The sequence below is a fragment of the Antennarius striatus genome, chromosome 21 (assembly GCF_040054535.1).
Source record: "Antennarius striatus isolate MH-2024 chromosome 21, ASM4005453v1, whole genome shotgun sequence".
In the NCBI taxonomy this organism is placed as follows: Eukaryota; Metazoa; Chordata; class Actinopteri; order Lophiiformes; family Antennariidae; genus Antennarius; species Antennarius striatus.
Genome location: NC_090796.1, coordinates 1,758,932 through 1,772,050, shown reverse-complemented (window position 1 = coordinate 1,772,050; position 13,119 = coordinate 1,758,932). Strand labels below are relative to the sequence as shown.

Here is a 13,119-nt window from a genome sequence, read left to right as displayed (position 1 = left end):
ATAACCTACGAACAATTCAGCTTATGAACAACCTCTGAAAACCAGTTGTGTTGGTGGGTTGAGGACACCTGTACTCATAACATCCGTCTCCATAGTAACACATTCCACTCTCCCTGGAGGATCCTGAGGCTAGCTGTGATGTCATCCCTCCAGCAACTCGTAGACACGCCCACTCCCACCTCCCAGTGGGACACGCCCACGCCTCCTTGTCTGCCCCAGATTAAAGGTCATTACTTGTTTTCCTCTATTTCCACCTGTTCTCACCATCCTACCGTCTGCCCTCACCACATCTATGTATCTGCCCTTTTGCCTTCCTGCCTGGTGGTTCTGTCGTCACCTTCCTCCTCTCTGCAGGTCCTCCTTTGGATGTGACCATCACACCTCAGTCTAGTCTTCCTCACACTAACAGCACCAACGTAGGGCTACATTCTTCTTTAACAAAGCATGTAGGCCATATTTTTAATGAGTGTTATTATTTCTGGTGGAAACAGGAGCCTCCATCTTTATTCAGAAGGAACGTAAACCATGACATAAATTTCCACATTTCCAAGCCCTACTTGGAGCCAAACATTTCCCACAGCCCAGCTCAACACGGGCAGGTTCCCTACCTGACTTTGTCCAGTACTGGGGTGCGTACCACTCTGAAGAGACGATGCTGCTGGGGGCTCTGGGGTCCTCTCTTCTCATTGGTCCTTGGGGAAGGAGGAGGGGACAGCGGGGGAAATAAATCTCCTGGCTCCAACACGATGTGCTCGTCATCCTGAGGAGTGAAGGAAACCAGATTCAGCTGTTTTCAGAAAAGACATCCACTAAAATGTCACCCGTGTGATTCGGTGACTCTCCTGCAGCGTGGTGAGACACACTGCCTTGGTTTGAGATGACACAACAGAGTGTACCTCTGACGCTGTTCTGATCTGGTCAAATTAAAGCCACAATATGACATGATGACACACTGAGGCTTTGACTTCCTGGTTATTCAGGTTCTTCATCCATGTAACCCTTTGGCATCAAACACGGGGCTCCAGGGTGGAACTAACGGCTCATGTAGAACAAAAACAACAAGCAGCATCTCGTTCTGTCAGTACATTGTGAAGGAAATGAAATCACAGATTTAGAACCTGATTAACTCATCGGCTGCCAGCTCTTTGTATCAACTGATCCCCTTCGGTGGACATTCTCCAAAACTCTACGGATATTTATCGGTGTTTTTCTTTCTATTCTCAGAGCGACACCGTGTTCGCTCGCGGGTGATCTCTGACATTTGCAAACTGTGTTGCACGTGTCCTGGTGACCCGTCCAAGGGGGAGCCAAGTCTCCCGCACCTCCTGCTGTCATTAGCATGTTGTCACCGAGGGGGGAGGGGCTTTAGATGGTGTCTATTATGAGCTGCCACCAAGACGGAGTGTGAGGTGAGTGGAGGGCATCAGAATGATCCTGATTCCCAGCCGTCTGATTGGTGCACAGACCCCATGTGGCTCTGGGTGTAACGTTCCATCCTGATTCCATTTGAAATGTCATGCATGTGTTTGAGTCACATGGATGAACTAGATGCAATCAGCTGTTTAACACATGACTACCGAGTGGCTCCTGCAGAGACTCAGAAACAGATCGCTTCATCTTCATAGTCCTGACCAGTGAAGGATAACAGATATGTTGTTGGATATGATTGTGTTCTGTCTCAATGTTACTGTTGCGTTGTGTTTGAGTTTCTATAAATGTTTAACCATTCCCCTGCTGCCGCTGGATCACTCTCCTTTACTACATTATACTGATCACAGTTCATATTGTTGGCATTATCACATCTTATATTGAATTGTATACAAAGCTCTTGTCTTTGTGTGTGTGTTGTTGCACATATCAGAAGTAGCTTACAGCTGGCGTGAGGTTGGGGGGAAACAGAGACGTTGTCAGAGTGGTACTGAGGGTTCCAGGTGGAAGTCCTGGAGATAACAGCTTGCATTGCCTCAGAATGGCTCTTTTTTCATGACTCCAGACTCCATTTATTTGTGTGTGTGTGTGTGTGTGTGTGTGTGTGTGTGTGCGTGCGTGTGTGTGTGTGTCTACAGGGAGCGCATCACCACACAGACTGACCTTGATACCTCTGAGGGACACAAACGCCTCCTGGCCCGGCCTCAGAGCGATGACGTCGCCTTCCACCAGCAGACTGACGGGCAGGTTGACCAGCTGGGAGTCGCGGTACGTCCAGTGGAGGGACCACGACGGCGACGTGGGCGTGTACAGGTCAGGGTGCAGAGATGGAAACCACCGGACTTCACCCACACATCCTGACAGATAGTCTGCAACGACAAATCCATTGAGGTACCAGTAGAGCTGAGCTGAAGGGAATGGAACTCTGGGTAATGGATTAGAAGGCTGACCAACAACAATCAACCAGTTTCACCAAAATGTCAAAAAACGTGACGCCAGACCGAACGGCGAGGTTAACATTATAAACCCCCGGCGTGACCCACCAGTCAGCTGCGTGATGATGCCTTTGAGGCGCCGCACCATCTCGCTCCTCTTCAGCCTCTCCTGACGTCTGACCAGCAGCAGGTTCAGCAGGAGGAGGAGGAGGAGGGCGGCGGCGTTCATCAGCTCGATGCCCGAACTGTGGATGAGAAACGAAACATCAGGAATTCCCCTTTCAGCGGGTTTGGCAAAAATACAGACATATTTGTGAATGTTACATATAGAGTACATGATGTACCACTAGCAGGATAATATACCACGTCACAGAAGAACATGTTCTGAAACGTGATATCAGCTGTTCCTCCAGCCGGGGGCTGAGACCAGCATTCCTCTCCTCCTCTGTCCCATCAGGGGTCACCACAGTGGGCCATCCTTTCCCATGTCAGCCTATCTTCTTCAGCCTCCTCTCTAACACCGTCTGCCCTCATGTCTTCCTCACTACATCCATCCACCTTCTCTTTGGTCTTCCTCTTGTCCTCTTTCCTGGTAGCTCCATCCTCATCACCCTCTCTCCTCTGGACGTGTCCAAACCATCAGTCTGTTGTCTCTAACTTTGTCTCCAGAACATCTCACCTTGGCTGTTCCTCTGAGAACCTCAACATCTCTCCTAGAGAACCTCAACATCTTCATGTCCTCCACCTCCAACCAGACTTCCTGTCTTCTTTTCAACGTCCCTGTCTCTAATCCGTCCTTCCATCATGGTTGTCCTCACCATTGTCTCATAAACTTTGCCCTTCATTCTAGCAGAGACTCCTCTGTTCCATCAGACACCTGACACGTCCCTCCACCTGTTCCAGCCTGTTGGATCTGGTTCTTCACCTCCTTTCCACGCTCCCCATACTGGCCTGAAAGCCTCTATGGCAGAATCAGTGGGGACACATTCTTCTGGAAGCTGTGCCAAGAACAGGAGTACAGACTGGAGCCCTTACAGAGGGGGGGGATCCCAGGACACCAGCATGATGAAACATCTCTTCACCAGCGGCTCCTTTTTTAAATTTCAACACGCTTCAACCAAGACTTACCTGAACGTAATGATAAACGATTGGTCGTCGACGGTTTTGTAAATGATGCAGAAAGAGTATCACCGATTGACGGACAATTCGATTACCTGCCCTTCGGCTGGCTGCCATGGCAACTTAGGAATCCCAGCACCACCAGTAGAGTGAGGGCAGCTCCAGGCCAGTGGAAACAAGAATGACGGTTACCATGGTAAAGAAAGCTATCCATCCACTGTTCCTATAAAAACATGATACATACATACAAAAATAAAGCAAGGAACAAGCAAAATAAGTTGTGGACAGTGACGAACCTACTGAAGAATGAACACTATAATACAAGCCCTCTAAGTTTGTTTAAACTATACAGGTAATGTTCTGGAATAAATGCATTTGCAAAATAATTTTGACAATAATCTGCCTGTCAAAGGCCAAAACGCTTTATGTCATCTGCATTCGTACAAATGAACACTCTGCTCCTCAGCTGGCCTCTGCGTTGCTCTCCAGTCAGAGAGTTCTAAAGGCCTGACTGGAATCCACAGAAAACCAACACCGAGATTTGAAGGTGGTTGTTGCTTCATGTGACCCTGGAATAATACGAACTGAGGGCCTTTGTTCAGACAGAAGGGGCCAAGATTCCTCAGGATCGCTACCAGATGATAGTGTTCAGATCTGCATCCGGTCTCTATTCTTGTGTGTTTTAGTTCCAACAAACAGCTGATAAACAGTAGATTTTGAAACCCAATATGGAATTGAGGTTGAATAACTTTACATGCAACTATTGTGTTCTATGTTTTTAGTGTTTGTCCCAGTGTGTGAGAAGAAAAAAAATTACTATGGAAGATTTAATACACATGTGTCAAATTCAAGGCCCGGGGGGGGGGAAATGTGTCCCTCCACATCATTTTATGTGGCCCACAAGAGGATAAACAGAGTGTCTAAAAATAAATACAGTAGGTCAAACGTGTGATTTGACCAAAACTACATTTTCCACAAAGCAGTAATTCAGCCCATTTTAACTCTGATAGAAACGTTTAGAACAAAGATAACGTCCTAACTTGTGTCTGATGTTATTTTTCTTGATTCACTCAGATAGTTTGATCCTTGATTGATGGAGTTCTGACTAATATAACAGAGCAACAAGCAAACATATTTTTTCTGTGCAGCTGTAATGTTTGTAACTTGAATACGTAATATATTCAACATTAAGGAGTAGTTACATTTATTTTACATTACATTGAGTTACATTTAGTTACATTACTACATAACATCTGGCCCTTTGAGGACAGCCGTTATGCTGATGTGGCCCTCGGTGAGTTTGACACCCCTGATTTAACAAGGGCCGTCCTTTTGTTGACTGATTTGGGTTTCACTCAAACATCTTTTAGAGGAGCACCAGTGTGACTGTAGGAGTACCTGTACAGATCCTCGGCGGAGTGCAGCCCGTTGGTGCTGCTCCAGCAGGCTGCTGAGCTGGTCCCGGAGCTTCACCAGAGCCTGACCGGTGGACAGACCCAGAGACACAGCCTCTTCCTCCTGCAGCCAAGTGGACAAGCCTTCAGCAATGTACCTGTTCCAGACTGCTTTTATCAGCACAATTCACCTGAGAGCCAGTCTGGACCATCAGTCAGTTCACTTTATAATTTAAACAGATAACTTCCTGATATCTTCTGTAACCAAAAAAAACCCAAATACTCTACAACAATTAAAATGCTGAAAAGATATTCACATTTGATGCAGCGGAAATAAAAGGGGGGGGGGGTATTTTCTATTGAGGAACTTGTTAATCCAAAACATGGATATCCTGTTGAGTTACAGGTCAGAGCGCTCATTACAGCTGTAGATGACATTTCTTTAACATTTCATGCTGAGACATATTGTTGAACTGTTGCTCTAGTTGCCAAAAGAAGTTGTTAAAGTCAATAATACAATAAAAGTCCTGAAGAAATAATGACTTTTGATTATTATTATTAATAATGATGTATTATTATTATTATTATTATTATTATTATCATCATTATTACTTAGTAGTAGTAGTAATCATAATAATAATAATATTATTATAATAATTAATAATAATATACTTATATTATTTGTTGTGTTATTGGCTGGTTGTTGTTGAAGTCAATAATGTTATAAATTATTACATTATGAGTCAAAAATTATTACATTATCAGTTCAGGACTTATTATATTATTGTCCTATTACTTTCCAAAAAGAGCAAATTCATGTCGGTATCAACTGTCCATTATTGGCTTCAGCAGCATCTTCGACAGATGGAGAACCCCCCCCTCCCCACCTTTACTTCAGACAGACTACTCCTCTATGGATGCTCTTTCAAACTCCAGTCACGTGACTCACCTGTTGCCAGGTAACCTTATTAATGCTGAGGTGTTTTAGTATTTATCACCATTTCCAGTATTTTTTTCTTGCCATTGTCCCAACCTTTCTGAAACATGTTTCTGGCAAGAAATTTAAAATTGGCATTGTATTTTGAAAAACCACACCCTGTTTGTTGACTTTTGCACCATCAGCAGTCCCTAAACCTACCCCTCAAACACTCGCAGGTCGATGCGGGGCACCTTAATGTGAAGATGCAGCAAGTAATATTAACTATCACATTTCACTTTGATACACAGGGAGTTGTTATTTTAAAAAATATCTGTCTTAACAGCATGAAATGTATCTTTGGATCATAAACTGTGAATACTGTCAGCACTGCCCTCCACAATCTCCCACAGTCTAACCAAAATATTTGACCAATAATTCTTGAGAGCAGCAAATTGTATTGTTGGAACCAGAGAATGTGTGGGATTTGATCAACGTCAGACTGAATATCTAACAGCATCGCTGCCTTCACAATGATGATCCATCAAACTCTCCTTTACGAGGGGAAGCAGCCCTGAAGTCAATGGGAAAGCGACCTTTCCCACTGTTCATGTCACTGCAGGGATGTGTGTGTCTTCCTGGTCCTGCACATTCACTAACTTACACAAATACACAAACACACACATCTACACAGGGTTCAGCTTTCAAGCCCTACATCCCACACAGCCGAGCTAAAAATATGTATTTTTTCATTTCCCCAGAGAAACGAAGCCTGAATAAAAATCTTCCAGACACACAAACACACACGCAGCCTCAGTCCACACACAGCTAGCTACTGTGTGTGAACGAACCAAACCAGTCAGCTTTGTTTAACCCTCAATGTCAACGTGTCCTGCTTCACGCTGACAAGGAACACCCAACTTACGCTACTCTTCTTCTTCGGGCCGGTCCCATCGCTCACGTTTGACACCATGACCGCCTGATAAGAATCACTAAACGCTCCGATCCTGCAGCCGAGAGAATGGAGAATCGTTCCATTTCACAAACACGTGAATGGAGTCCTACGTGGACGTAGGGATGCCGGGGATGCTGCAGAGCCTCTCACAGTCGGCGGGCTGCAGACGGCGGCGCTGCTGCTAGCGCGCGCCGCCAGCTGGAGGGGAATCAGAGGATGTGGGCCTCCGTCCCGTCAGTGTGGGCCGAGCCTCGTTCAGCGCCGCTCGGATCAGCAGCTGGCTCGGACGCCGGGGGACGACACGCCAACAACAGAGGGAAGGAGGGGGGGTGCTCTTTTGATGAGGAACAAAGCCAACCTGCACTGGATGACCCTCGGTAGGCTGTTCAGACTCTCGCCTGCTGAGCAGATTTTTCAGTGGCGGTGGGATTCACACAGAGTGAAGCAACAGAAAAGATTTTGGAGAGAGAATGTCAACGTCAAAGCCGCTGACGCGCTCTGATCATTGATCAAAGCACTAGCTTTGATCTACGGTCTTACTCACACTGGCCTTCTCCCTCGTCTTTCTATCTTATCTAGTTCCTGAGTGTACAAAAGTTGAAACTTGACCTTAACCTAGTTTTCTCAAGGTCAAAGTAATGCCTGAGTAATGTGCACTCATTGTAACTGACTGGTCCACGTCAGAGCTTCTCTGGGTTACACAGTATCATTCATCCTCTGACCCCGTCTGCGAACAACCTTCATGAAGGTGTGAATGATTCCTCAGAATGACTCTCCTCCATCCGGCCAGTAAACCCATTCCCAGCTCTACAAAAGCAGCCGTGCTTTGCACAATATTCCACGCGTGCCGTGCATTAATGACACACTGATGACTGCCGCTGAACAAAGTATAGAGATGTCAGCCTGAAATTCAGAGGAAGACGTGTCTAAACCGATTCTGTGACTCATGAGGTCAAATTGATGAACACCAGTGGACACTGGAGTTCATCCCACTGACCGGTCTGCTCCTGACTGCTATAGTTTAATCACCAAACTGGTGGAACGTATTAAAGGAACAAACATGCTCTCCTTTGAACCGGTGAGGCAAAAGGTCGCTGGCAGCCATGTTTGACTTCCTGTCACTGTTTTGACCCAGTTATGACGCGTCTCTCCAACGCGTCTATGTTTAACCCAACAGGTTTGACCTTTTGATCCTTTCCTGACAGAACAAAACGACAAGTTACAAAGAAAACGAAGGTGTACTGTAAGTCTTCTAAACGTCCTCCACTACTGCTGTCTTTGGAAACTTTAATTTCTGCATTATTACAAGAACCAATGCAGTCAGACTACAACATCCCGAAACACTCCTGAATTCAAAATTTTACCCTGACCTACTTCCATAGGTCAAAGATAAAAGCCAGTACTCTGACCTACTGTCATTGATCAAAGCACTAGCTTTGATCTATGCTCTTACTCACACTGGCCTTCTCCCTCATCTTTCTATCTTTATCTGGTTCCTGAGCGTACAAAAGTTTGAATTTGACCTTGACCGAGTTTTGAACAGGATCAAGGTCATCATCTCATTTTCATCCCCTTTGCTGCCCCAGTAATGTGCTTTTTGTTTCGTCTTTCTATTTGCAACAGTTTCTGAAGATATTTGGTGGACGGACGGACCGACGGATGAACACACGAACACTGACGATCACAATACATCACCGATTTGAAGTGTGATGTAACAACAACACATCACTCACAGTTTACTCCACCTACATACAAACACACACACACACACAACACTGGCAAACCCAAGACACATCCACTTCCTGAAATGGGTGTTCAAGGCCACAAATAAAACTGAATAAAAGTGTCATATTGTACCTTTAAACATGAAAAACTATTAGATGGAATCACACTGATTATTCTTATCATTGTTATTATTAGTAGCAGTAGTAGTGGTATCTTTTAAACCGTCTATCAGATAGTATTTGTGATTCCCTGTTAGCGGCTCATGGATACCTGCAGGATTTCATTTATTCTGTACAGATTAGTTCAATAATTCATTTTTGTCAGGATTATTATCTGTTAATTTCCAGTTAGCCAATAAACTGTGTGTCGAAGTGTGTTTTTGAGCCTAATATTAGGAAATCCTTGAGGACACAGCTACCCCCCCCACCCAGGGGCACCAATCGCTCAGTAAACCACTCTGCACCTCACACCTCACAAACAAAAACTCACCTGCTTCTTTTCTGGCTGCTCCATGGCAACCACAGCCTCTCAACATGCTCTGCTCCTCCAGCGGCCGGCGCCCCCCCCCGCCGCAGAGCCGTCAGCGCTGCTCTGCCGACACCCCCTCAGGACGAGCAGTCGCTGTCAGCCCGCTGCTGCTGGAGCGGCCAATCACACGGCCAAGTTCAACCTGAAGAAGACGGAGCCTCGGCCCTCCACCTGGCAACGCCTCCAGCCCCCACCTCCTCTGCCAGTGTGACCAGAGGAACGCCAACCAACGCAGGGAGAAGCAAAGAGGAGAACTCTGGGAAATGGAGTTTGGCCTCGACAATTATCTGCTGCTCAGCTGTGTTAGGTCAAAGGGATCCTCTTCATGACAGTCATGGATTCACTGTGGATACATGAAAATTGCAATTGATCAATAATAATAATAAGGGATATATAGTAATCCCTCGTTCCTTGCGGTTATTTGCGTTCCAGAAACCACAAACGATTAACGTATTCCACGATATAGCGACAAACTATCTTATTATTTACGGTAATTTAAACGTTTATAAACCCTCCCCACACTGATATTAAACCACCTTCTATCTGTATTACCTTTTCCCACACTCTGATAGACTGTTTAAAGCACTTTTGTGTCTCACATAAGTCCGAGACTCACGGAACGTAGCCCACTTCCGGATGCCGTCAGCCAATAGAACGCGAGTACGGTATCACGTGACTGCCTACCAAAAATCCGCGATGAGGTGAAGTCGCGAGCAATGATGCGCGAATGCGCGAGGGATTACTGTGCTGTTAAATCCCCTCAAAGTTAGCATCAAGACCTGCACGTTGCATGGTGCTGGGGGGGTTTGAATAACAGCTCTATAGAAAAGCAGCCCAATGCACCGAGTCGAGTGACATCAGGACAAACAGCTTCCGCTGACTCACAAAGCCCAGTGAACACCAGAGTCAGCAGTCTCCATTGGCAAAGATCTGACAGAGGTCAGCCAAACACGGGAGAAGAGAGCCAGGCAGACAGACGGCTGAGAGTCAGCATGATGGTGAATGAAGTAAGACTGTGTTCAAGGAAGATTAAAGCTACACAGCCCCACCAGAGGCTTCAAAGAAAGCCCAGAAGGATGGGAGTTAATCCTGAAGAGCCACAGAATACTGAGAAAAACTATTCAGCTCCTGTTTGATGGATGTAATGCAATAGCTTTAAGCTTTGAGGCCCATGTGAGTAACGACTAAATCTAGTCAACAAAGTCGATTATTGATTTCTGATGACCTTGTGATGACAGCAGGTGAATGTAGACCTGACTACAAATGTCACTGCTACTCATGTCTGCAGCAATCGCCTGCTACTGCCTGCAGCGGTCATTTGATCCTGTCTGCAGCAATCATCTACTCGTGTCTGCAGAGATCATCTCCTGTCTACCACTCTTCATTCATCTGATCCTCCTGAGCTCTTCAACGTTCACCTGACGTTCTCACCAACACTGGCTGCTGGGGCATCAGCACAAGACTGTGCAGATATACTGTGTAAAATACAAAATAAAACTGACTTCACTTATGTTTTTCATCTTAAACAATGAATCCACGTCAGCCACTAATGTTATTACATTAAGAAGCTGTACAGAGCCATTCATTATAGGCGTGGCTTTCACCAGATAATTCACTGGCGCTAACTAGCATAAAATATATTTTCTTCTTTTTTATCAACTTATCTTTTAAGACAGTTTTGAGTAAATACGTTACGCCGGTCACAAGTTTACCAAAGGATCGTGTTGTTAGTGTTTTTGGTGAAAATCAAAGGAGAAAGACGTTGCCTCGAATCTGAGGCTAACATCAGCCCGGCTAGCTACAGGTGAGGTGGAACACTGCTGGCAGCATTCACCAGAGGAGACATTCACATTAACATTAACATTAGCATTAGCATTAGCATTAACATTAATACTGTATTAACCTGGAGTTCCTGCTGGTCTCGTCATACTGCCGGTCTGGCATCTCGTCTTTAGCTACACGTCCCCTTCTGGTGTCAAAGGCAGATGCTAACAGTCGTTTCGACCCAAACGTACGCAAGTTACTAGTTTTCACCCTAAAAACACAACATGTCGATGAACAGTCAGTCGGAAAGCTCACCTTTTTGTAACTCCCAGATCGTTTTTGATATTCCCCGTGATATTACATTGTTTTTCACAATACAAATCCACTTCTGGGAGCTTAGAGTACCGCAGCAGCCATATTGCAGAACCTGGAAGAGAGACTAGTGGGTTGTGATTGGATGGCGTCAGAGTAGTCTGCTCCCTGATTGGCTGATAGCAGAGTATCCGGAGCTACGTTTGCGGTCTGTTTTGAAATGGGAAACCTCGGCTTCTTAATGAGCAGAAGCAGCGAACCCACCATGACGCCGTTTACAGCCCGTTACCGCACAGCTAATCTGCGGTTTGTGACTCTATCACAGTGATACAATTCACGAAGTTAAAGTTTGACAGAACACGCAATGTTCCACTATGTGTACACAAGGAAGTCAACCGAATAGTAATGAACTTCACATGTACGCCTGATTTTCTCGTGTCTTTGGAAGGCAGCATAATGCGGAACCTCCAGCAGGGATATGGAAATTATTTCTTGCCATTAATTCAACTTAAATTGAGGGAAATTAATTTTTCATCCTTTACAAAAATACGTGCGTACGTGCAACTGCATTCATTTCATGAAATGAATTAAAAAATTTAAACAAGTTTGACGGGCTGGATTACAACCCTAGTTTGCCCACAGAGGTTTTTTAAGGACTCCAGGCAGGACGTCTGAGGTCTGCTTGAGGTCAATGTCTTTTTGGAACATCCACTGATGTCCAAACTCCAGCTTCTTCATAGATGGAGACGTTTTCTTCCAGGATTTCCTTCGCTGGTTTAGAGGCTCCAACAGCTCTAGATCCGTTTCATCATCTATAATTATTACAACTGAGAGCAGAGCAAGCCATATAATTTTACCTTTGTAACACCACAAACACGTTTATTACAGTCCTAATGGTTCAGGATAGCTCAGTGATTTTGCAGAAGGCATGTTGCAGCACAAAAGAGATAGTAATAAGAAATAAAATTGCGTGACATAGAGAGAGTGGATATTTATAGCAGAGCTAAATTCCTTATTAGGCATACTGTCTTCAGAAGTTCTTGATGCTCCTGATCAGAGGTTTCTGAACAGGAGCAGATTCAGGAAATGTTTTGCCACCTGTTCATCCAGTTTTGTCAAGAATTGACTGTTTACTCTGACAGAGCAACACAAAAGGACAGTAAACACAATAAACACCTGGTCAAACAGCGTACATTCAATATCAACTTAATCCCAATTTGACTGAACTGATATAACACGCCAGAAACTAATGAGTTATTTTGTAGTACAAGACAGTTCTACTCTAACCCTGACAGCTTGAACACCAGCAGGTCTCAGGTGAAGAACCTGCAGCGCCACCTGCAGGTGCAGTAGCTGCAGCATAGAAGACAAGCGTGTTCAATTTAGCAAGTGTTATTTACAGCTTTGTTCACGTGAAATCATACATGATTGTTACAAAAGTTGTCTTTAGTGTCTACAACATTATACAAAAAATGTATAAAATGTCATTTTGAAATTGAAAAGGATTTTTAAAAAATCATTACATCATGTTTCATTCATGTTTTTAGAGTGTGTCCCAACATTTTAGAATCAGAGTTGTAAGATGAGTTTAGTGTACGTCATATCAAATATTCAGCCGTTTATCCACTCTGGGTCTCATTACAAGTGACGGTACAGTTATTTGCATCATCCTGGGGATTCCTACCTTCATCTGTCAAGTCTGAAGTGAGATCTCGCTCTAGCTGCACACAGAAGTTGATGCTATTATGTTGTCTTCTGTTTTTTGTTTTGTTTTGTTTTTATTTTATTTTTTTACTGTTTTACTCCGGTACCCTTTAACTTGCTGTCAGGGTAATGAACCTTGTTCAAAACTGAATTTTTCCATTCTGGTCTTTAGACCTACGTCACATTTCTGTTTTTTTAATATTAGTCAGGCATGTCCAAAGTCCAGCCCAAGGGCCAACCAGGGCCTGAGGGTAGATTTTACATGACCCCAGCATTTATATTTGGCGCACAATTTTAGCATGCAGTTCATTTCTTCAACTCATGGGGGCAGCATCATGT

At 44.6% G+C, this 13,119-nt stretch overlaps 1 protein-coding gene across 9 annotated transcripts in view; it reads right to left on the bottom strand.

Moving 5' to 3' along the window:
* tmem94 (transmembrane protein 94) overlaps positions 1–11,198 on the bottom strand; it is a 28,488-nt gene extending 17,290 nt beyond the window's left edge. For 2 of the 9 annotated variants that reach the window (XM_068304895.1, XM_068304900.1), the window contains exons 1-7: positions 11,080–11,198; positions 8,962–9,343; positions 4,881–5,000; positions 3,578–3,705; positions 2,472–2,608; positions 2,092–2,297; positions 609–760 (exon numbers count right to left, since the gene is read on the bottom strand). In XM_068304895.1, coding sequence (XP_068160996.1) covers positions 609–760; positions 2,092–2,297; positions 2,472–2,608; positions 3,578–3,705; positions 4,881–5,000; positions 8,962–8,985 — 767 coding nt within the window. In that variant the 5' untranslated portion in view covers positions 8,986–9,343; positions 11,080–11,198. Of the gene's footprint in view, positions 1–608; positions 761–2,091; positions 2,298–2,471; positions 2,609–3,577; positions 3,706–4,880; positions 5,001–6,717; positions 6,891–8,961; positions 9,344–11,079 lie in introns of those variants that run through there. The other 7 variants (XR_011034016.1, XM_068304894.1, XM_068304898.1 and 4 more) reach the window with 5 other exon arrangements.
* Positions 11,199–13,119: the final 1,921 nt, after the last annotated feature.